General features: G+C 36.0%; 2 protein-coding genes and 1 long non-coding RNA gene across 3 annotated transcripts; all 3 read right to left on the reverse strand.

Moving 5' to 3' along the window:
* Nucleotides 1–1,109: 1,109 nt before the first annotated feature.
* LOC146136978 (receptor-type tyrosine-protein phosphatase alpha-like) lies at nt 1,110–12,262 on the reverse strand. The gene is made up of 12 exons (XM_083396304.1): nt 12,182–12,262; nt 11,589–11,732; nt 10,396–10,544; nt 9,076–9,211; nt 8,261–8,364; nt 7,589–7,695; nt 5,782–5,822; nt 5,105–5,224; nt 4,015–4,155; nt 2,681–2,811; nt 2,002–2,137; nt 1,110–1,187 (listed from the first exon to the last, which is right to left on the reverse strand). Exons 1-12 carry the CDS (start codon nt 12,260–12,262, stop codon nt 1,110–1,112), a joined length of 1,368 nt encoding a protein of 455 aa, XP_083252430.1.
* A 477-nt stretch (nt 12,263–12,739) lies between these two features.
* Nucleotides 12,740–17,527, reverse strand: LOC146136979 (uncharacterized). The gene is made up of 5 exons (XR_014501586.1): nt 17,404–17,527; nt 16,738–16,805; nt 14,952–15,121; nt 12,877–12,970; nt 12,740–12,805 (listed from the first exon to the last, which is right to left on the reverse strand). It is a non-coding gene; the product is annotated as an uncharacterized LOC146136979 (long non-coding RNA).
* A 1,509-nt stretch (nt 17,528–19,036) lies between these two features.
* On the reverse strand, nt 19,037–22,107 carry LOC146136980 (uncharacterized). Its single transcript, XM_083396305.1, has 6 exons — nt 22,104–22,107; nt 21,807–21,980; nt 21,053–21,157; nt 20,327–20,547; nt 19,612–19,779; nt 19,037–19,261 (listed from the first exon to the last, which is right to left on the reverse strand). Exons 1-6 carry the CDS (start codon nt 22,105–22,107, stop codon nt 19,037–19,039), a joined length of 897 nt encoding a protein of 298 aa, XP_083252431.1.
* Between the last annotated feature and the right edge of the window lie 3,782 nt (nt 22,108–25,889).

A 25,889-nucleotide genomic window follows, 5' to 3' on the forward strand; every position in this document is an offset into this window, starting at 1 on the left:
TACTTAAGTGGACGCGTGTTTTTAGCAAAACTTTTTTTTTTATATAATGCTGATTGTATTTTGTGTATATAACTCACAGAAGGCGCTAAATAACACAAATTTAAGAAGAGCATTTATAAAGTAGCAAAATAACAGTGGATTTTAAAGCGAACAAATTCGGCAGACCTTGTATAGGATGTGTGATAAAATTTAAACAAATTTCTAAAAAAACAAGTGCATAGACCTTTGCAATCTAAAGAAGAGAATATAAAGGCATTTTTTGGTATAAACTACTGCTGGCAATTACGCTAAGTGCAAGGAATGAAATTAGAACTTCGGAATGTGAGATTCAACTAGCTACGTTTCAAAACAATGTTTAAAGAATGAAAGAGTAATAAACAGCAAATGATAGAAGCTTTCACTAAATATGAAACAAAAATTTAATGATATATAGTGCAGAGCATATCAACTTTATAGTTATCATTCTTGAGTCACCAAGTTTGGTCAGATAACCCATGTCGACCCTATAAGATAGGACTTATTCAACACATAAAGAAATAAAAGCGATATGCCCAGAGCTACATATGTAGGCTAATGTAAATAGCAAAACATCCTATTGATTCATAGAGCAAGGAAATGAATAGTAGCTGTTTTTAAACAGCATGACTTTTATCACGGCTTAGCGCATAAACAATATTTTATACAAAAATCGTATTGACCATTTCAATAGTTTACTACAGACACTTAGGGGTCCATGTACCCCAAGTTTTGAAGCTCTACTCTTTAAAAAAAAATGTTCCTAAAGTAAAAATGCCCAATAAAACTACAAGTTTAAGGTCGTTTACGATTGTCTGCCCAATTGTTAAAGTGCGGCATAAGAATTGTTGTAGGTCTAGTCCTATATGCAAAACTTTGTTTTTTGATAAATATTCAACTTCAAACTACTAAATTTAAAAGCACAAATGAAACAACACAAGTAAAAATAATATAATAAAAGCAAAATACTTTGATCTATAGATCATATGATACATACATTTCAGCAAAAAATTGACAAAATGAAAAGAATAATTGTTTTCTTTAGAACTAGTCACGCTAAATGGACTTTTATTAACCGTTACCAAACCCCAGTTTTAATTGGTAACATTGGCGTAGTTGGAGAATAAGCCGATGTAATGCTTCATCAAATCGTAGCTGGATGTGTAAAGAGCCTGAACAACAAAACAATGTCATTAAAATGACCCACAATAAGCAGCATGAAAATTAATTAAACCGCAGCCGTGCTTTAAACCTCTTTGTTATTTCGTATTAAACATAGTGAAAATGAAATACGCACTTGTATACGCTTTTTACTTTTATTAAAAAAGGTTTAATGGTAAAGGTTATCTTAAAACCAAAACAGTAATATATTTCAAAAAATTATTCCTAATTAATCTTAAAATATTGGTAAAACACAACATTTGAAACATTGTTCGAGCCGCAAAATAATCTATATTTACAATTAGGGTATGTTTGATATGTTCAAATATAAACCGATCCTGGGTCCATAGGAACCATAGAACGTGCAGAGCAAAATTTGGCATCATACGCGATGAGGTGTGACCTTAAAACGTTTGGTTTTAAAACAGACACGCTTATATGACCGCAGCATTGACGCCATTTGCTATTTGGTCTGTCAGCTATAATTTTGTATGTAAATCATATGTAGCCTATAGGAAGGGCTGGGTAAAGCATTTAGCAAAACAAGCACGTTCTTATAGGGCACTAAGGAAAGGGAGGCGCCATAGAAAGTTTGATAGCCGAATTTTCAATGGTGCCTCAGTGTTTAATGAAAAAATTCGAGTTGGCTCAGACCTCAACAGTGGCCCGGTTGAAATCAACTTTTGCATATGTTTTTAGTTCTCTTAAAGTGTTTGTAGGAATGATAAGGCACCAAAATCTCTAAAAGGCATGATCCGGCCCTAAGTATAGGTATCGAAATTGCATTTTCCCCCGTATTATGTTGAAAACGGTATAGTTTTTTACCTTTGTAAAAGTAACTCCCGGCAAGCAGTCTTTGGTGTCTTTGAAGGCCCGATAAACATCCACCATCATCTCAGCTTTGTACCTAGCCACCAAGTTCCAATAGACACAAAACATGGCAGGACGAGTGAGATCAGATCTACACACAGAATATACAACACAAGATCGTAGGCTAACGTGTATAAATTTGGGGTGTATATAGGTGTCAGTCGACAACCGCAGGGTTAAAGTACATTTTTACTACCATAAAAATAAGTGGTTCACAACCAGGGGTTCGTAAAAAGATAGCAGGGGGCTATAATAAGGGGCCCAGGGGCTAGGATATAGAGCCATGAGTAAATATTTTTTTGTCAAATCGCGATTTTTTATTGTTTAATATGTTTTTAAATCAATTCACCCCAGGAAAATTTGAAAAAGGCGCTATATGCTTAGTGCTTATTATGGATGCACGCACAGTATGACTAATAAACTCTACAACGTTCTATTTTCTGTCCCCTCCCATGATTTTTGTTTCTATTTCAATGCAAGTAAAGTATTTTTGGTACAGGTATAAATGCCTATTGCTTAATCTACAGTAATAGGTTTCGTGTTAGGCCGTATCTACATAATACTACGCACTTTGTATGTGATTAAAACGTTTCAGGACCTTTATTAAATACACAAGTAAATTTGTTGTACTTACTTGGCCAGTACGACCATGTTTTTGTTCGTGCTGTCGGTCAGATGTAGGTCGATGACAGACAAGAGTTCAATGATTAAATCTTCTTTCGGCACGTCTTTCTCTGACCAGTCACTCAATTCAAGCTGAAAAATCTAAAACACATCCGATCTGCTACAAAGTGTGATGTACAAAAACGGTATGATACGTAATACATAATCATTCATCCGTACTACATAATCATTCATCCCCATCAAGGTTGTTAGACTGGTAACAATTTTGTAAGATTTTTGAAATGAACTGTGTTGGCCTAAAAATTCTGAAAGGCTGAAATCACTGCGTGTTCTGCATAGGAACAACAAAATGTTCTTAGGGAAAGCAGGACGTTTCTTTATCGTTGACCAGTTCTGATTCCAGGTGAAATGTGCAGAACTGTATTTGTATTTCTATTAACGTTCCTATTAGCAACTGTTTGCCAATTTGCAAGACACGCTTTAGAATTATATTCCGAACCAACAATTTAATTAATTATTATCTATTGGTTTCACTACTCCTTTGAACAAGCTTGGGTTCCAAGGTGTGTGCTTGCCCAGTCAAAAAAATCTATTGCGAATATAGTGAAACTTAAATCTACACCAGGGATTCTTAAACTTTTTAGACCGCGGACCTCTATTTTTTTGCTCTGCGTGGACCACGGTTGGCGAGAATTTTTCAAAAATGACGTCACAATCAAATAGACTTCACAAATATGCCAAATTTTTATTAATTTACGTCACAGTACTACTAGACTTTCAGAAATATGCTAATGAGTTAAGTAAAACGGCGTCCTAATACATACAGTGCTTAAACTTTATATTTTTAATTTAATTCTTTATGCAAAATTTGTTATTTCTAAAATATGCTTCAATATTTCAATTGCCTTTATGGACCACCTAAAACTAGTTTACGTAAACTCCAAGGGGTCAGCTTAAGAACCCCTGTTCTACACAGTTTATCAAACCTAGTGGTTCTCAACATTTCATGTCTTGTCCCCCTTTAATGGACTCTCAACAATTTTGGTACTTCCTTACGTTGAACATTTACCTATAAGTTACAATCATAATGAAAACCCCAAATTCTAGTTTAAATGGGGTTCAATTGAAATATTGTATAGTCATTGGTCATATCCGGCCAAGTTTGAAAAACGCTGACCTGATCAATATAATATTTATTATTATCCAAAACGGCAATATTCTGTTGTGACCTCCAAAAACAAATTCGCACTTGTAATCTCGCGTGCTCGCACAAAACTGTCATAAAGAATGTTGCGTGCCTAAATGTTTTTCCACCCTTTCTATGAAATTATCAGCAGTTGTAACCTTGGAAGAGCCCTTTTTGAAGTCCAGAGTGAAGCTTCGTTGCGTGATCGGACTTCCAACACTCTCGGATGTCTTAATCACGGTCGTGTCTCCAAAATCTTCGCCGCTGTCTTGCGACGTTGGCCAGTAGCAGTAATCGTTCTTAAAGTAATTGAATTTGAATTATACAACTATAAAACAAAAACAATCAAAATGGCGCAATTTTCACTATTTAAATTTCGCTTTTAGACAATCAAAATAAATAATGGTATAGTCAAATAAGACTATATAGCATATGACCACAACTGCATTTTTTGTCAAATTCTTTAGCAGGAGTAAAGTTAGATTAGCACCATATGTCCAAACTTTAAAAAATATATACGCAAAGCGTTTTGTTGTTTTACGTGACAAATAAGCTTATGTTGCCCCACAGATAGCAGTATTGTCAGATCATCTGTGTTAGTAAATCCGTCCTATTTGTGGTAAGGCTTAACGACACAAATAAAATGCATTGACAAACAACTTCGGAACAGCAGATTGTGAAAAAGACAATTTATAATGGTTTCACGAGCTCTTTACTTTGCTATAGTATAGATAGGCCATAGGGCAGGGATGGCGCACCTATTTATCGCGCGGGTCACAAACACGACCTTAATCATTACAAAATGCTCAAGTGGGTCATACATTTAATTATTTACTAATTTTATGCGAAACTTTGCTGTTGCGTCGTTTTTGTTATTGTCTGGGTTGGTGATTCAAGGTTTTCGGAGGATTTCCAAATTCGGATTCCCACGAATATTAAGAAGCTAAATAGTTAACAAATGCTGTAGCATTCATGGGATTACAGGAGTTCAGCAGAAAGCTTTTCTTTTTCAGTCTTTCACAAATTTTAGTCTGCGATTTCTAATTTTCCCACCATCCTTTACATTTTACAGCGATAAAAGAAATACATTTGGTTGTCTGATGTTCTGCGCGCATGTCTTGAAATGCAGTTAATGTAGGCCTACTCATCACCCCTAAGACACTTTTGCACCCCCACCGATTAGGCAGCCTTTGCAGTGGTTCGCCAACCCTGCCATAGGGTATACTCAATAGGTTTACGTTATCACACCTTTGATTTCAACATAATGATAGTCGATATTTTCTTTTCGACTATCATCGACCAGAATTCCGCCTCTGTTTCCTTGTTGGGCTGAGTTGAAACAATTAGTTCGTCCACACTGTTGTAAGCCTGAAATCAACGGGTGAAGGTTGATCCACAATTCATGCGTTGAAAACAAGTCAATGTAAAAGATTTAAGTCGAAGTCACGTTGAAATATTTGGCAACAAAATCGTATCATATTATATACCGTAATAGTTAACTTTAATATAACTCAGTTTTACTGTTGTACGTCTGAAATCGTCAACGGGTGAAGTTTATGATCCAAAATATGATTCCAAATCATGCATTGCAAACAAATCAATTTAAATGATTTAAGTCCAACTCTAAGTAATTTGCAACAAAATCATATCATATTATATAATAGTTAACTTTAATAAAACGCGGTTTCACAAGCAGGAATTAAGAGATAACTAACCAAAAGTTTACCATAATTAAATCAAATCAGTGAAGAATATATACATACAAGGCGTTTGACACAATGATTTAAGTCTAAGTAACGTCAATCTTTGGAAAGACTTTAGTCAAGTCAAATTTTTTAAGAAGAATGATTTAAGTGCACCTAAGTCAATCCATTCACTTTAGTCAATACACCATGGTTTAAAGTGGGTAACCGCTTAAGTCTTACCTCGACAGCATATGCAGAAAGAACGTCAGAGTTCGGTGCATCTGTGACAGAAAGGTTTGTATTTAAATGTGAGTTTTAAAATGTGTGTTAACAAGCATTATAAGATCATATTATTAAATCATCTTCCCGGAAAACACGAAAACGAAAGTGAAAATTTGTTGAACTGCTTTTGTCGCACGGTGTCAGTGTTACTACAAATAAATGAAAGACACACACAAACATGTGTTTAATAACATCTGTGATCTAGCCCCTCGGAAGTTGCTTTATGACCAACGATTACGGCTTCCGTATCAATAGTACACCGAAAAGCCATCGCAGACTCGCCGAATCTGTCGATCTATGATGCAAGCAGAGCAAGCCAGAAAAACAACTGGCCTGCAGTGAGGTTCGAACTCACGACCTCCGGTCAAGCCGGGACCGTCGCTCTACCAACTGAGCTATGCAGGCTCAGAGAGGAGCGAGTCGAGAAACAACCATGCGCCAATACTTGCACATTTTGTTAGTACAAGCAACTTCACACTGGGGGATCATCAGTCCGTATCAATCAATGAAAGACACACACAAACATGTGTTTAATAACATCTGTGATCTAGCCCCTCGGAAGTTGCTTTATGACCAACGATTACGGCTTCCGTATCAATAGTACACCGAAAAGTCTTTCATTGATTGATACGGACTGATGATCCCCCAGTGTGAAGTTGCTTGTACTAACAAAATGTGCAAGTATTGGCGCATGGTTGTTTCTCGACTCGCTCCTCTCTGAGCCTGCATAGCTCAGTTGGTAGAGCGACGGTCCCGGCTTGACCGGAGGTCGTGAGTTCGAACCTCACTGCAGGCCAGTTGTTTTTCTGGCTTGCTCTGCTTGCATCATAGATCGACAGATTCGGCGAGTCTGCGATGGCTTTTCGGTGTATTACTACAAATAACGTTGCCTTTTTTCTTTTGACCTAAGCCATTTGGAATAGCACATAAGTGAAAGTAAAAGTTCTACATTGTTTTATTGAAATCCCCTTTAGCAGTAGAATGTAAAAAATATATAATTGGGAAACAAAATGTCCTTTGATGATAACGTTGCCTTCAATTAACAACATTTAAGAAACTGAAAATGAAACTCCAATTTTCGCTTTAAATCACCATTAGCTATAGAATATGCTTGATTTACAATAGGCTGAAACAAATCAAATGAAGTTTCACTGAAAGCAAAGCGAAACAATACACAATCCCCGGAAAAAGGTGTCGGCTTTTGCTCAATCTATATTGACACTTTAGAGGCAAAACCTATATAATATGTATTACTTTGGAACCTAAGGAATGCTCTGGGCACATCTACACAGCTTACTCTCCTACCGGAATACATGTTTGCTGTGCTTTTCACGGCTAATGTTTCACGGTGAAACTATGGAATTTCTGTAGAATGCTATAGGCAAACAAACGATATAAACAAAAAACACTAAACTATAGTAACGTGTGGTGTGTACAAAACACTAAACTTTTTCATTAACAGTGTAACCGAAGAAAATTTAGTGAAAGAAAGGCGACCCTAATAAACGTTGTCTTACTTTCATCGGGGAAGGCGCTAATACGTTACTAAGATGGTTTGGTTTGGAGTTTGGACGGTTGTTTATTTCCTATGCCAGTTATTTTAATATTTAATGCACCAGGCTACAATCAAATTAAAAGTTAAAATAAACAGCTGATTAATCATGTGACTATTGTAAACAATAGGCTCAACGCAGCCATAGCACAAACGCAATTTTAACTCCCAGCTTAGCTCAGCGCAGCTGTAGTGTAAAAGTCCTTTACTTACATCGGGCAAGGCGTTGATTCTTCACTAAGAGTGGCTGGTTTGGGCGGTCGCTCTTGGCCAATTCAAGCTTCTTAAATTCGTTGTCGATCGCGTTGTTTTTCAGCGATCTGTGTAATAAGTAAAAAGTATTTGCAACTTTAAATGGAAAACGAATAGAATGAACGGCATGGGTGTCCAGTTTACTGCCAAATAAAGCAGTTTTGGTGAATTTTTAGTAGGCAAAATACGAAATAACGTTCACTATGAAACATGTCAAGCAACATTAGCGAACCAAAGTAGTATTTGAACTATACGTAAAGCGTCGATTTAGGTTTAAACGATATTTAATGCATTTTATTTAGTAGAGATAAATTAAGCATTATATTTAATACTAAGATTATAAGTCGTTAGAGTCTCGTAATATGATAAAAATATGGAGTATCACACATGTCTCACAAATTACTTTAAAATGTTGAACTCATGGTCCAAATTCGTTACGTGGCAACAACATTAAAATAATTAAATAAAATTTGATCTACAAAAAAAAAAAAACTAAAAAAACAAAGGTTCAAATCGTGCATCACCCAATTTAAACGAATTTAAACTTCCATGTGTACTATGCTTGGCTGTTGCCTCACTCATATGACATTAAAATTTAAGTAATTATTAGATTTCATGTCCTATACAAATTACTCTTCCATTTCGTTGTATTCTTCCATGAAGGCAGGTACATCCTTGTCGGAAACTCCCAGCACTTGGGTTTCGTAGAGAAGCTTGTGCAGAAAGACGTACTGAAGCTGAAAAAGAAACAAGCTAGCAATAAATACTGACAAGTGTTGATCTGGAGTCTCATTGAAATTAAAAAGTATTTCTTTTATTTGGTTGAAAGCTGTATTATTTTGAAACCAACAAGCCGAAAAAAACAGCATAACTTTTGTAGGCATACTTTTGAAATGAAATCTATCATACGTCCTTCAAATAATTTTGCAGCTTTTTTGTTTACAGTCTAAGGTCAACACAAATATATACTTAGGCTATTTGTGGGTGGACTAATACGAGTAGCTGTATATTTGTGTTTTTGCCATTTTGAAGTTTATTAATCAATGCTAATTAAAGCATAATAATTCACCTGCAGCAAATGCTTGGTGTAGGTTTAAATCTTAGTTATTTTTTATCTTCACCCTGCTGACATGAAAGAGAAGACATACACAAAGGTTGGTTATCCGTCACCACTAAGCTTGAAATGCCAATTTAATAACGTAACGGTATCAAATTGGCAAAGCTCGTGAGTTCAAATCTTAGCCTAGTTTTATTTAACTTTTATAAAATGAATATGACATTAATAAATGAGCTATTTTTGCTGCGATTTGTTTGCTTTTACTGTCAAAATAGCAAAATAGGACATTTTTAGCACGAGAAACTCAATCTATCTCCAGCTTCCCACTGTAGGATTTAGGCTAGTTTTCGGTTACTATGTTTTCGTATTCAAGCTCAAGTGAATATCTTACCACAGTCTGAACCATTTCCATCCTCTGATCTCTCATTTGCAAGACAGCTTGGTAGACGTCGATGCTTGATCTCGTCTTCATCTCCTCCAGCAAGTAATCGAGTCCGATGAAGGTCCCGGTTCTCCCCGCTCCGGCACTGGAAGAAAATAAGCAACAATCCACTTTTAAAATGGTTTAAAAAACCTTCAGTATTTTCTAAGACCCACAAAGCACATACAAGATCCGTGGCGCTGTATATATTTTGGCAATTAAAAATATGAACAGGAGTAAACTACACAATTTTTGTACTTTTAGATAACTGCAAATTACGAATTTACACATTATTTAGAAAATAAAAACATATCGTCAATAACATTCTTGTGTAATGTATATACTAGACCTAGTGTATTGCCCTAAATCCCTACGTCAAGTCATTGAATTAAGTCAATAGAACACTGCTGACAACTGTCGTAACACTTTCTCAGCCCACACTTCAGGCATCTTCTGTTCTACGAGTTATAAGTTATCCTACAGTCTCTGGTTAAAATGACCACGAGATGCGCTGCAGAGCCCAATTTCGATTAATTAGCAGTAAAGCGTAGGTTTATGGGAAACATGTCATCAGCTTTATGAAGTATTTGCAAAATAAAATGTTAAATAAAGTAGTTTGATTTTTGCCAAACGGCATTTGCCTTGCAGATATATTAAAATTTACTTGGATGTTGTTGTTAGCCTGGTATACGAGAAATTTTTTTTATAAAAAACATTAATTTTAACGCCTTGGTAAACTAAAGTTGCAATTTATATATTTCCTTAGGGCAGTGGTTACCAACTGTTTCTAAAGGAAAAGAGTAGCAAAATAGGATTTGTATTCTTCAAGATTCTAATTTAGTTGTTCAGCTCATATATATTGTTGTTTTGTTGTATGGTAAGAGTCCAATAAATCAAACAATATATAACAGCGTGCACATTAGGTGTGCAATTATTTGATTTGTGACATTACAGTAAACCACCTAATATTGTGAGTAAGAGGTTTGCAATATATTGTTCTCTGACGCCCAAAGACAAAAAAGTTCAATTAAAGGTAGTAAACATCATTTACAAAGAAGTGATGGACATGTCCTATTGTCCTGCCTATCCCACCTACAACGCAGCAAAAAAGTTAATCGCAGAGTAGGCTTTATATTTGTACGGAAATACAGCCATCAGCAACTGCTGACGATTCACAAACGTAGTACGTATATCCAGTTAAAAATAGACCATGGGTCCCGTGGGCGTTTCCTTTATAAAAATAGCAGCCTACTATGACTATACGACTGTGCGCGTTCTCCAGCAGTTAACCTGCAATGTACGGCTGTCGGCCGAATCTCTTCCAAGTCTTTCAACTGGTCGTTGACGTCTTGGTGAAGACGCAGTAATCCGCTGGTCGTGGCTGGTACCCCGTGGTCGGGCCAGGCTGTGAAGTGGAACTGGGTGATCGTGCGAAGTTCCTGCAGTAAAGTAGGAATTCGTTTTAGCAACAGGTTTCTTACTTGAGAAATTGAAACAAACTGTTTTCGCGGAACGAAATTGGGAACAATATTAGGAGCACTATGCAAATTCCTATATCAGACATCTCCGAACAAAAAGTTGTTACCTGTTCTGTCCTAAATGTGTAAACAAGTAACCAAATTATTTAAATAAAATGCCCACTAAAAACACTGCATTTAAACCCAAAACAATACTTCAGTCAAATCATTTAAAAACAGTGACTTAAGTGCACTGAAGTCAAGTCATTGACTAGAGTCATTACAACACTGCTTACAACTGTCGTTACACGTTTTCGGTTTACACTCCAGGCACATTTGGTTCTACGAGCTTTAAGTTGCAACACAGTATAGGGTAAAATGAACACAAGATGCGCTACAGAGCCCAATTTCCAATATTTAGCCGTTGGTACCAAATCTATGTGATATAAGGGGTGGAGAACTGACGGCGTTCTTAATGGTTGTGAAATAAGCTTAACCTAACTTGAATTCAAATTGTATGAAATGGACTGCAATTTGCTTGGACAAAAAAATGCACAGAGGAACAATTTTACTATCGAAGCACGCACATTACCGACATTTTTTCACAATTAGCTTTAAAATAGCTGTAAATACTAACAAATTTATGGACTAATTGCGGACGTCTCTTTCGTTTTGATTAAATCATATTTGTTGTAAACGTGAAATTTTCCGGATCGTTAAGAAAGTTTGTTTTAGAGCTGAAAAACTTATTTAACTTTTTGCAATTTCTTAAAAACAATTACCATTTGATGTTTCTCAAATAGTAAAAATAATATAGCTTAAATGCCTTAATCAATTTGGCATCGGATCGGTGCTGATATTGCTCGAGGATCGAAGGAGTACCGAAAATGCAACTGGAAATTTAATATCGGTTCCGATGCGATTATCCTTATGTCAAATGTATATACATAATTATTACTCTGTCACTTTTTAGTGTTTATCAGTTGTAAAACAATAAAAAAACAATGAAAGGTTTACATTTCTTACATTTCCATACGCGTTTTCCGACTGCTCTAGGGTTATTCTTCTGATGACGTAACAGCCCTTGTTGATGACGTCAGTAGTTTTGACGGTAAATTCCCCGTATTCGCTGGATTTGCTGAGCTCAGGCCAGTATTGAGCACATTTGCTCTGCAAAGAATGATGAAACTCTTTTTCTTAACATTGCTCAGCATGAATTTTTTAACTTACTTTTTTAGAAAAGAATAATATGATTCGTGGCATTTGGTTGAACACAAAAACTTAAATTCAATAAAGAATATAGAGGGACTGAAATCTATGAATTTATATTACATTTCAAATAACGGTCAACTGTTTTTCTTGAAAAAAAAAGAAGTATTAAACTTGTGCTGTTGACCATGATATGGTCTTATTTTAGGTTATTATTTAGATTTGAAGCTAAACAGCAAATAAACCATGCTAATGGGCGCCATTCCCACAAACAAATATTACAACTCTGACAAAAGCTGCTTCATATAATGAGTGATCAGTATTGAGAATTACTCGTAAAAAGGACTTTTAAGATAGTTTAATTAACAGACACGGTAGAACAGGGCATAAATACACTGTATAACATTTACCTTTCCTTTTTCGAAGAGATTAGCTAACATGACGATAACTCCAGTATTTTGTTGCCAAATCATCATCCAAAAGTCATTCATTGTGTTTTGAGTCGGCCCTTGGGTAGCAATCCATTTATTCCTTTTTTGGTAATCCTAAAACCAGCAGAATAAAATGGCAAATTTTCATTTGAAAAACGACACATTCATTGTAGGTGGTTAACTGGTTATACGGGGTACAGGCCATATTGGTGAAGTAAACTAGTTACGTCGTATTACTTAAATCACTGTTTTTAACCCATGGGCCGCGATCCAAAATTTAGTGGCTATTTAATTTGTTTTGATTGCAGTAGTGTACATGGTTAGATTTATTAGAAGGGTAGATCTAAAACAGGAATTCACTATTTTACAAAACTCACGTATGAAAACGTTTTTTAAAGTTACATATAAACGTGATGCTAATAAAAAAATAGATAGGGTAAATAAACGTTTTAGGGAACGCTGTTGTTTGGCGAATTTCAAACAAACAATAAAGTGAAAGCTGCCATTGCAACCAAAATATGGATGAGCAATGCCTCACCTTTATGAAAGAACCGTTTATGTAAGAGTTTTCAGTATTTTGCAGGTGTACGAAGTTGTTGTCATCTGCGAAAAAAATATAAGATTTAAAAACATCTAAAATAATCCAAATTGAAAAATGGCAATATGTTACATACACGGAATGATGTTCTTGTACCGATTTCGCTTGGCGTTTTCCTCTTTTTTTGCGACTGATTTGCTAGAGAGATCAACTGTTGAGGTTTTGATCACCTGTACATTGAAGCATAATGCAAATCATAAATTCGGTCGGCTAGAGCAGGGATGACCAACACGAGGCTCGCGAGCCGCATGCGGCTCTTCATCCTGTTATATGCGCCTGTTACGTTCATGTTGCACTTATGATTTGGTTTCGATTTCCTTTGGTTAAGTTATGGATTATTGTCGGTTTCGACTCACACTGTTTGCCTCAGGCCAATGATTTTTAGTAACACTTTTGAAACAAGATTAAACCAAAAAATTTTTATTAAATTAAAATTTTGTCTATTTAACGAAATAGAGGCACTTTTTTCGCACTTTGCGCGATCGCTTCGTGTAGCGAGAAAGAAATGGAGTGATAGGCCATTCATGTCGTTCCATTTGTGTAAGGCGTGGCTCTTAACGGTTGACCAAGTAACAAAAAAGCGGCTCTTCGTATCTGATTGGTTGGCCACCCCTGAGCAAGAGATTGCAAGGATACCGGTAGGTGATAAATTAATGCGATACCAAATGAGCTAATTGTGTTCCAAACAAGCCCTAGTTTAAAAACTAGAATTTGGCTTGTATTACTGCTTTTTTTATTGATTTAACGACCATCAGGTGGCACTCTTACGACCGAAGAAAACTTTTCGTCGTGACACTAATTACAACACGTAACAAACGGTTTTAAGGAACAACACGTAATAACTCAATATCGGACACTGGGAAGAATTTAAATCTAAATGGACGAGAAGCTTTAAAAAGTTATTCAACAGCGTTAAATAAAGTGAGAGATTCGGGGAAAATTATTTGGCATGTTTTGGCATAATCAATTAAGTAACAGACGGTTAACAATTATATATTTCGGTTAAAAACACAAAGATTTCAGTTTGAAACGTCGTGGACCACCTTAAAGTAAATTGTGGCCCGCGTAGGCTTTTAGCAAAACATTAACCCGCAGTAAGTAAATGGTTGGATAGGCTTTTAACCTACAAGAATCCTGAATTCCAAATGTAATGTTGATGTAACTGATTAACGTATTTTGCTTGGCTCTGCTGCTCAAATGAAATACAATGTAATATAAACAGTTATCTGTTGATTTAATCTGTTCACCCTGTTTTGCTTGTAGTTGCGTCATATGATACGTTAAGTCAGTGTTTCCTAACCCCATGTCACATCTTCAATTGTCATGCACTGTTACGTAACAAACAATGTAGGTATTATTAAGTTTTCTATACTGTTTGATGTAGTTTTTCATTTCGACTTTGCTATTTGAATGTTTTTTTGTATTGCGTTAAAACTCAGTCAGTTGCTGCTGGAAACGGTTTGCTAGCATATTTATTATTGTTCGATACGACAGTTAATACAATGGCAGAATCTAAACAAAAACGTTCAAACTTTTTGCCACCCCCCCCCCCCCCCCCCTCAATTTTCAGCTGGTTACCCTACTGCTTAACCTATAGTACTTGTGCGGGTTTATAACACAAAATAATAAAATTCCTATCGCTGGGTGCGTCGCAAGATCAACACACTTTTACAAGGGGATCACGTTTGAGATACCATTGGATTAGGGCAGGGGTGTCCCAATGTGGCACGCGACCTAACAAAAATGGCACGCAAGCATTATACTGTAGGGGAGGCTAACATTCACATATTTATGTGGCTTGGTATGAAGCAAAATTCAGCTCACCGACGGACCTTAGATGCAGTAATGCGCATTGCTACTACACAGTTAAGGCCAATCGTTACAGTTTGGCTGAAAACAGACGTTTGCAAAGAAGCAGTTTTGGTCAATCATAAATGGTTTGCTTGATTAAATAAACAAATGTTTTTCCTGTGTAAATAAACCGTTTTATTTTTTGTAAAAAAGCGCTTTTAACATTAGAAAGAATTAGTTACTAAACTTTGGCACGGGATGAAGTTATAAGATAAAAACTGACACGTCGACGTGTTTTAGTTGAACATCCCTGGATTAAGGCATTACACTTAAAGGTAAAGGCGAGCTGCCTAAACTTACCGAAAACTGCTGGTTCAGGTTCGCGTGATTCGAATCGATGCTGTCGAGGTACGCTTCCTTCAGTGACGTCACCGCTATGCGGGTTGTGTCGTCATCAGGGGCCTTGACAACGCCTACGTCACCGTAGGGGTTTTCCTCTTCGCTGAAGCTGTTGACGGATTCGCGTCTCGCTGTACAGGAAAATGGGAACAGTTTGTTTGGGAGATTCAATACTTTTTGAAATACAGGGAATAATTTTAGTACACTGTGCACGGATCTGCAATGTACCTTAATAATAAATTGTAAAGCCAAAAAGGTCGAGTAGATCGACATCATCTTGATTTATTATTGAAACTTTTCGTTAATGACAGTAACTGAAGATGATACAAGCTCGTACCGAAACGCCTTAATCAAGATGATGTCGATCTACTCCAACTTTTTGGCTTAGCAATTTATTATCAAGTAACATTTTGTATTAAGCAATTCATCTTTACTGTTGAAATATAACACATTTTTGGTCAAAAAGATTTTTGGTCAACTATATTACTGTTCACGGCTGTGGAAAACGAATATTAACGTCTTGAATTAAACAATTAAGTTATTTTACAAATGCCTTAGCTGGGACTAAGGTTATTTCAAAATGACTTGTTTACCACACTTGTTACTCTTTTGTGTTTACAGATGAAGCATATTGAAGATGAAAGTTAAAAACTCAACTTGTTCAATCCTATGTCAGACTTGGACAACTAGATTTATTATAGCTTTTCAAAACTAGATTGGAATTAAAATTAGAGCATTTTAGTTTCTCCAAATTAGATTAGAATTAGAATTAGATCGTTTTGAGTTTTCTCAAACTAGAGTAGAATTAGAATTACCGAATTCCTAAAAAAATCAAATTTTAACTAGAATTTGAACCACATATAATTATTTATTTAAGAATCACATATAATTATTTACAAACAATTTAAATTTTAATCGCAGTTTATTGTTGTGGGTTCTAATTTTTATGTCTTATTATACTTTAGACTGTAAAAATTACATACAAGTCGTTCCAACCAAAAAATGTAATTGAAATTCTTTGTTTGAACTGAGAGACTAAAAAATGCCGTTGGACAAAGTAGCATTTTTGGTAAAATCCGAATTAGATTCGAATTAGAATTTGACGCATATTGTTCTCATTCAATAAATAAGAAAACTAGAATTATCTGTAGTTGTCCAAGTCTGTACTATGCACAACAACTAACTGGAAGAGTTGTGGGTGGTGCACGCGGCAATACAAGAGCGGAAACACCTCGCTATAGTTAACACGCTATAGTTATTAATACAACAAAGATACCCCGGTCGCGACATCCACTTATTATGTTTCGGATGTTTGCGCAATGTAATGTGTACGCATAAAGTGTAATCTGGGCAGGGATGATCCAATAATAACACACCACTATACCGTAGAGGTGAAAAGAAGTTTTTTGGAAGTAACTTAACCCTTTCAATCATTTAAGACAAAATGACTTTAGTTCAGGTAAAAAACATTTAAGTTCAATGTAAGTCATACTACCCAAATTACTTAACGCAAGTTGTGTCATTTTAAAACGGTTATTTAAGTGCAAGTTCAAGTTATTGACTTGTATTGTTATACCACTCCAATATAGCCAACTGAACACAATTCAGCTGCATACAATGAACAACTGTGTTTTCAATTATGATACAGATCAAACCGTTCAACGTTATGTATGCATTGATATAGTATTAATTTTACCCGTGAACCCGCTTAAAACTTAAAGCAATTAAAATACATTTGCGTATGTACCTTGAATTGGCTGCAGTTCATTATCGTGAGTTTTCCTTCGTCGAATTGACCACGATCTAACGGTAGACCTGTTTTAATGACATAATATTCATCTTATTAAATTGTTCGGTGTGTTGTAATGTAGCCTACCCACATTAAGCAAAGACAAAGCACCAGTGTCAATAACTTAATAAGCTAACAACCAATGCATTTGTTCACATAATTAATAGAAAAATTACACGTTAAGAAGGTGACAAGGTATTAAATTTAACACAAGGCAAAACAACATGATAATATACCAGGCCTTTGTGTGTGCAAAGAGAAAAATATCTGTGAAAACTCGCAGCGGAATTGCTTATTTAACCAGTCTTGATGTTTTATTAGTCTAATATACTGGCTGCATACGTTTTGTTTGTCCCTTTTTAAAACGTTCCTTGGTTTGATTGAATCGTAAACCCTGGGCGGTATTGGTCCACAGCTGCACATGGGAACTTAAGCCATATGTGGCTCTTTTGACAACAACATCTTCTCTCTCACTAAATTAAACCAAGGAATGCGGCCAATTTTGGCTTACGTCTCTTATAGTGCGTTGATCAAAACCATTACCGGTACTGATGTATTTATTTTATAATATATCGTGTTGTTTCAAAACCATTACTGATGTGTTTATTTAAAAGTCTTACATACCTGTTAAAGACGAGCAATGCTACGACTACGATGACAAGTAGCACAAAGGCTCCTGCACCTCCACCTATGGCGCCTAATGGTAAGCTGCTTGTTGTATTAGGCTGGTCAGTGGTGGTCGTCACCGAAATTGCTGAAAATAATAAGAAAAATACAGTAAACCTTTTTTTTATCATTTCTAACAAATATGGGTCGAATGCAATACCGGTATTCCCAAACCAAAATAAACCGTGCTGTAAAAACTGTGTTGTTGTAAGATAGAAAAAGTGTATTGTATATTTTTTCTTGTTGCAAAGTTGTTGTACAGTTGTACACAAACACATATTCAATATTGAACTCGGAAGGTTTAACTTTGAATTGATTAGTGATATTACAGGGCTCGACAACCTTTTTGCACTGCGTACTGGTTTAAAACTGAAATTTTGTAGCGGACGGGCAACAAATGCTCAGTGAAGGAAAATTTATTACAACATTTTTCTTTTATTACAACATTTTTCCATGAACTAATTGAAATCCATACGTTTTTTCAAAAAGTTTTCTGTCTGAACAGCAAAATAATAAATCATTTTATTACGGGACATTATTTAGAAACATTGTTTGCATGAGTTGAGTCTATTGCACTTTTGGGTGAGCACGTTTGAGCATCAAAAAACACAGGATTTATTTAAATGTAGCACGTTGTGTCAAATTGAGGCCTACTCGTAAACCCTAAACTCTTTGCTCGAAGCTCATACAGATTTGCCCCCATTTTGGAAAGATTTGTAATTCGTGCTCTTCGGCTACAATTCGAATTCAAAAACCATTGTATAGAGCGTAAAACCAATGGAGCAAGGAACTAAAGCAGTGTGGGGGTGTAATAAAGGAAGTAAGCCGGGCTGTGGTTTGGTGCAGCGCTATATAATTGCCGCCAAGCATGAATAAGCGTTACTCCAACGAATAATGACTCACAGCGTTTCCTAAGTTAATAAATTAAACATTATGCCTCAACAAATAACCACAGGTTTTCTTAAGGGTTGGATGTATTAGTTTAACCTTATGCTATGGTGCATGTAAAACCAGCAGAGAATCATATATGCAAAGATTTATTTAGCGTTGTTCTTTTATTGTTTTATTCTAAACCATTTGCCTTAGGAAATATTCCTTAGCTTTCTGTGTTGGACATATTAGTATTGACTTAAGTAAAATAACTTCATTTAATTGCACTTAAGTCATTTTTTTAAATGACCTGACTTGACTTAAGTAATTTGACTAAAATGACTTCGACAAAAAATGGATTTTTATCTCAATGTCTGCATGTAAAATACAAATTTCTTGCTGTATATTGCGTTTAGCTATTCTTGCTATTTCACATAAACGGACGAATTTCCCAATTTAATCGTTTAACGTTTTATTTTTATGTCAATTATATGCATTGAAGTTGACTTGCTATCAAAACCAATTGCTTAAGACTTGACGTGGTATTTCAGCAAACGACTTGACTTGGACTTAGTTGTTTTTTAAATGGCCCGACTTAAGTCATTTTGAAGTAACTTGTTTACAACAACACTTGGACAATATATTTCATCTTAATATCAACCAAAATCATTGAAAACGAATTTAAACTTTAAACAACTACTACTTGCCATCATTTTTCTTACTATATGGGAATTATTATGTCTTGTTCTCTGTGCAACTCACATCTTTGGCAAGTTCCAGATACTTGCAAGTTGGTTGCTTGACATTGTGAAGTAACCGGCTGAAATTTGACCTTGACAGATTCTCCTTCGTTCACCTTGACCCTGTGCTCCACTGAGGACGCGGGAGATTTGGAAATTATAGTTACATTTCCCGGGGTTTCGGCACCAGGCCCTTCAATAACCAGCTGTAAAGTAAAAATTAAATTATACAACTTTTCACAGGTTTTGAAGTGCTTTCGTAGGTCTTAATATCTATTTATGTTTTTGTAATTTTATTTATATGGCATGTTGAAATACCACGGCAATCTCGGTCATATGTTGAGCTTATTATTGTACACTTAATTTAGTGTAAGGACCAATCAAATAAAAATAAATACCAGGGACTGAAGTTAAAACTGTCAAACCACATATCCTACGAAATAAGCTATTGCTGCCAGGCAATACACTCACTCGGTTACAGATATCCCACAGTGGTTGCAATACGTCAAACAACCCAACATATAGCCCTAATTGTTTTTCTATAACTTGTTCTGACCTTGATATCTGTAATCTTGCTGACCAGCTGGCCAGGAATTGTGATTGTGACAACACACTCGTCTCCTTGAATATTCATTTGACCGGTGACACTTTGGAATATGCTTGAAGTCGAACCGTTTATCGCTGAAGCTTCTGGAAGTTTCGAAATTGCAGGAAACAGCTCCAGCTAAGCGGGAAAATGGCTCGCATTAAGGAAAGAAGGCGAACCAAAAAATTTAGGGAAAAAGTAACATAATAAATCGTTGCAATTGGGTATAGGGGTGTCCGACGCAAATTATGTGAAATAGATAACATTTAAAGAAAACCTATTTTGTTTAAAAGAAAAACCTATTTTAAAGAACACTAGTTCCAGGTTTTAGGCTAAAATTTGCGTTAGCGTTAGGAAACCCATCTCTTATTGATAACCTAGTATTTTTTACCATTTAAGTTAGGTCACTGCATTTGATCGCCTATCATGTCTGAAATTTCAATACTAATTTAGTTTCAATCAAAACCGATATCACCCTTCTAAGTAACGGACGAGCACGGATATCACCATGTGGGTTCTGATCCGATCCGATGTTATCAGACATCAATATTTGGTTTTAAGTAACAGGCCCTTGTCTGTTACAAATCTTTAACATCGCGACTTCTATTGGGCAAAGCCTAACCTGTAGTTGCATTCGGCGGCCAAACTAACTTAAAATTGAAAAGCTATAGTTCGTTGCCCTTACTTGTAATGTGTATTGAAGGTCTGATGTTAAGCCTCCAATTTTGGCTGAGTACGAATTGGTTGGAGAGTATTCAGTGGTATTCATGTCAATGTGGGACTCTCCAGTGTTTACGGTCTTAGCAGTGAAGCGGTAAGGAATGCCGCCTCGGAGCTTTGCCTTATCTTTCCATTTCACTTCGATGCTGTCTGGATGGCAGTTGCTTACCTCCAGAATCTCGATAACTGAAAACATTGCATTGCAATACTGGTCTTCAACATGTACAGCTTAAGGGTAAAACCCTTGTTTTGCAACAGCTCCTTGCACAAAAGAATAAATTGGCGATGATAGATATTATCATACAAACCCATAGAACCCAATGCCCTGACACATGCACCATGCAGTCACTCATAAATGGTCTATTAGGATTACCTTTTTTAACAATATAACATTTCTCACAAGGTTTTCAAAAATAATAGATTGGCAGGAAATGGACATTTTGCGACATAATGGCCATCGTAAAAAATATACATTTTGGCTCGGAGCAAAACCCTCACTTAAGAATTACTGTACGGTAAATTGTAATACAAGAGAAGAAACTCAAGTAAGAAATTGCAATTATGTCCAAATCGATTAAATATACGCTAAAAAAATCTGTCACATTGGCTTAGAAGAGAACAAAGTGGCTAGCAAAACACCCCAAAATCAGAACAACCCCAAATTTAAAAAGACGTTATGAGTAACTTTTACCTGGAAAAATGCAGGCGAACGAAGCGTTTCCAATGCACGCTGCTGCGTAAATTGATGTGTTATCGGCTTTAAGGCAAGGTGTGTGATTCGTCACTGAGTCGTTCCCTGACAATTTAAGTCAAGTTTAGAACAGCATAGATCAAAATAAGCATTTGAAGAAGAAAAATTCTGCTTTTTTCCGGTTTGGTTTCAACGAAAATTGTTCCTAATCGACAACGCACGCAAAATATTGGTTACACCTCAAACTATAGTTGCCCTGCTTTAAGGAAATTCATGTCCAGTACATATTTTGCCTCAAAACGGTTTTTGGAACTTACAGCCAACAGGTTGCCTCAGCCCAAAACGACACACCTTTAATGATCACATAAAGCAATTGTTCTTAATGGCAAAAAAATCTTAGTGGGGTAATTTAAAAATTTTAATGGGTTAAGTTCGATAGTACTCTTGGATCTTATCTTTTATCACTAAAAATAAAAAAGTTTAGCATCTTGTTAAATAATTAAGTTTAAATAAACATTGAAATGAAAACTATTCGGTTATCAGACACTGTTTATCTAATAGTTAATTGCAGGTTATACCTTTACCATTTTCAGAAAGGGGTATATTTTCAGAAAAGGGGCAACGCCACTAGACAATTGACATAACTCAAAGGGTAATACATATGCGAATTCAACTATTTTAACAGCCACGGCGTTTAAGCATAGCATACGCTGTGTGTTTGGTGAGTTACAGACTAGCTTCCCGATTCGTATACCTTGAACCCAAACTCCATTTGGAAGAGCAGCAATGATGGAAGGGAGAAAGTTGTTTGTGACGTAGGTAGCTGATGGTAGTTCCCCGCCGTGATCTGTGCAGTACTTTTCTGCATTCGGGTAGTCGAGCTCGCTTTGGTGAGTGTTGTAATAATGACCGCCAAGAAATTGAATATCTACGTGAAACAACGTGAAATAGGCAAAATGTTAATAAAGAGCACGACTACAGCGGTAAAGTATCATAATATGCATTGTTTGTAGCTAAAATAGATGCAAGTAGTTAAATGCTAGTATGCCACCCATAAGAGAACAAAAAATGTAAAACACTTAAAACCGAACATTAGTCTGTTATAAAGTTACGCAATAAATATATTAAACTTTTATGAGCATCATCGGTACCAAAACACGAAACAAAATCGTAAAGCAAGGAAACGTAATCGGTTTTCTGAGTCTTGCACTTAGTTAGATCTTTATCAATTAACGTGCAATCAAAATCGTTTTTCACCAATCGAATTCAGGATGATTCTTTAATTGGAAAGAAAATGATGCTAACACGCTACCTGTGTTTAAGACTATGGTCGCATTTTCTGATGTTCCAGCTTTATTTTTTGCCCAGCACTTCGCAGTTGCGTTGGCGCCGAATATCACGGATGCATTGACGATTAATTCTGACGTCACTATGTTGTCTGTCCTGTGGTTCGTGACGTAGGTTGGCGACGCGTCGCTGTTGATTGTGACGTTTTGGTCGTTTATGGTCCAGTGAAAGGTGGTCGACTGGTCGGCGGTAAACGTGCAATTCAACGTTTGTAATTGGCTAAATTCTGCAGCTGGTGATGACGCGTTAAGAAACCTTGGGGCAACTGAAATGTTCAAAAATGGCATCCGTATTAAACGGAGCAGCATCAAGTATTTCAATAAAGTTAGGTATATGACAACAGGATATATTTAATTCAATAAAACTGGTATAACGACTGAATATGAAACCTTTTGTTGACTGGGTAACACCTCGAGCAGTGTTTCTCAAACTTTTTCAGCTTGTGGGACACAACAAAAAAACAAAACAATTTGCGACTTACTTTATAAATATATCATAACATAACTCGAAACTCGCTTTTAATACACGACAAGGCATCAAGTAAATAAAATATTGTGATCATTTTTCTACTTTAAAGTGTGTTCCAAGTGCCGCATACTTGTCTTAGTGTCTATTTTTAAGTTAAACAGATTACATTCCTTACTTACAAACAAATTCACGACACACTTGAGAATCTATCGAGGCGCACAGTTTAAGAATTACTGAACTAGGAGTTTTGGTTTTTGATTACAGCTTAATATGGCCACAACAGTATTACGGCTACGCCTGCGTCGGTTGTATTTTACCATCGTATGTGACTGGAAAACTGTTCGTGTGTAGTCCAACAGGTTGAGAACTCCAAACTAACTAGGTAAACGCAGGTTAAATGCAAGACACTGACATTTTATATCACCGTTGTCTGTTGCAACCTGTTCATGCTCGTACCAGGTAGTGAGTTCGAATCTCACAATAAGTAAAGCCTAGTTATTTTGAGCTGACCTTGCTTGAACGGAAATCCTTGGTAAGCCGGTAAACTTGTTTGCGGCCGAGAGCATCCTATGTATATCTGACTTGTATATGGTTGTTAGACAGGGCCGATAAAATATCGGATCGAGGACAGTACCCGATGCCAACTGGTAGTATCGGTACTAGTCCGTTCGGTCGTAATTTGCGATCAAACGCCGTGATTTCTATCTCAAGCGGTACATTTATAAAAACTAATTTTAATATAACAACTGAAGGTAACTTTAAGGCAAATTGTGGCTAAATAACCTAAAAACACGCTTGGGACGTTGTAATGTATTTTTTTGCTCGTTTGATCGGAGTAATGACATAGCTTATTATCAGATCGCTTTTTGTTCATAATATCAGGTTTCGGTAGCGGAACAAAGTGTCAAGGATCGGACATTTGTTATTGGGCTTGGTGCTACAGAAAAGATTTGATCGTAGCTTGGGTGTAGGCCTCTGAACAATAGCACATGTTGTATACATTGCTCAATTGTTTAGATTGTCATATTTTACTGGAATACCAGATAGTCCTTATAACATCTTTTTTACACAAACAAATACAGCTCACGGAATTTCTTTTGAATGTTTTTAATATTGTGAAAGCTAAACAGCGCGGTGTTTGCAAAACTAGTTTACCTGCAATATACACATATTAATTCAAGTGTCGTTCGGGAAGATTCCGGCTGCATAATATCCACTTAATTAGGTTGGGGCTAAAGTGTGTATTATGTACAACTTACCAGCTAAAGTTTCTTGCAGTGAGGTTGAATTGTTTTCACCGACTGTGTTGCTGGCGTGACATACGAAACTTCCTGTTGTAGTGGGCGAAGGATTTACAAAATCCAAAGACGCCACAATCTTGTAGGCTGTCTCTTTGTGGACTGTTTGGTATATACCTTCGCCAGTATTGGTTGATACGTTCACCGAATTTCTGTTTAAATCACATTTTAGTTTTATTGTATGTTAATCTCGTTATCTATTTGCTGCAAAGTTTAAGGGTGCCTTACTTTGTCCAATAAACCTCTGGTTGCGGGAACCCGAACGATGTGCAATTAACTTGTGACCTTGCGCCATGTGTCACCGACACTGTTGTCTTCGATAAGGAAATGTTGGCCTTAGCTACAACAAAAACAGCAATCAAACATTTTAAACAAATTAAACTTAAATGATGGTTTAACTTTAATTCGATTTATGGTACTTGTTGTTTACAAATGTTTTAAACAGGTAAATAATCTTTAAGTAAAAATAGATGCTGTATTTAAAGCAATGTCCGTTGAGTAAAAGTTTTAATCTCGCCTTGAGCATACACTTTTCTAATCTTGCATTTTAGGTGCGGACATTTAAGTAAAGGCTGACAGATTGTTTTTCGTTATGTATATACTCACCATTGATTTCATTATGTATATTGTTTATACTAAGCAGCATCAAATAGGCGACAGCAGTTTTAGTCGCACTATATAATGTCGGTAAAATAGACACACGGCTGCTGTTAACGCCAGCCTTAAGCCATTACGTTACACCTGCCTTTTTGTAAACCAACATCCTGAATCATTTTTTTGTTGTATAACATTAAACCAACATAACTGCCTATTAAAATTTTGTTTATCCATATCTACAAGCAATTCATGCATAAACAGCTATGATCATAGCGGTGTTATTGCGCAATAAATTCTAGGTAACTTAAAGAAGTAATAATTAGACTTTTTGGATAATACAAAACCTTTATTAAGTCAAACTATAAACACAAGTGTACATTTTTGGACAAATCGCTATCAGTATTTTGTCATTTGTGGGTTAAATTACGATGGATAATAATCTGCACTGTATAACCAGACAGTGATATTTCGCAATAAATTTTGCTGCGAAAAATAAAAACGTCACTGCATTTGGAGTGTTCGAAACATACGAAACCTTTACCAAGTCAAACTGAAAATAATCACTTTTCGACCTACCTTGTAAATAGAACGTGGTGTCAACAACGGAAGGGAGATTGTTGTTGCTTGCTGTGCATTTGTAAGCTCCAACTTGTTCGATGCTTGTGGCTGTGAAGTGGAGACGCGACTTCACTTGGTTGTGGGAAACTGCTGTAGCAACTTGGTGCACTCCAACCGACGCCGATATATTGGTTATTGTCTGGCCATTTCTGAATATAATAAATGCGCGTTTAGTTTAAAACTTCAACATTTATTAAAAAATAGCTATTTTAGAAAACGGTTGATATAAGCATACCGACTAAAATATTGAAAGGTTCAGGTGCTGAAGTTTAGTTTTATTTGACTATACGATAAAATGCTTTAAATTATGTTTGGTAAGCACCAAGTCTTTTATTATCGTTCCATAGTCGTCTTGCAAGCGAAATTCACTCTCTAATTCTATTAAACATTTGGCCAATTTTAAAATGTACCAAGACTCTCATTCAACTATCAAAAGGTTCATATGTGTCAATTGAGTAGTCATCATATCAACTGTACCTTAACCAGTCAACGTTAGGCTGGCGCCATCC

Source organism: Ascidiella aspersa, chromosome 8, assembly GCF_963924565.1.
Source record: "Ascidiella aspersa chromosome 8, kaAscAspe10.2, whole genome shotgun sequence".
Taxonomy (NCBI): domain Eukaryota; kingdom Metazoa; phylum Chordata; class Ascidiacea; order Phlebobranchia; family Ascidiidae; genus Ascidiella; species Ascidiella aspersa.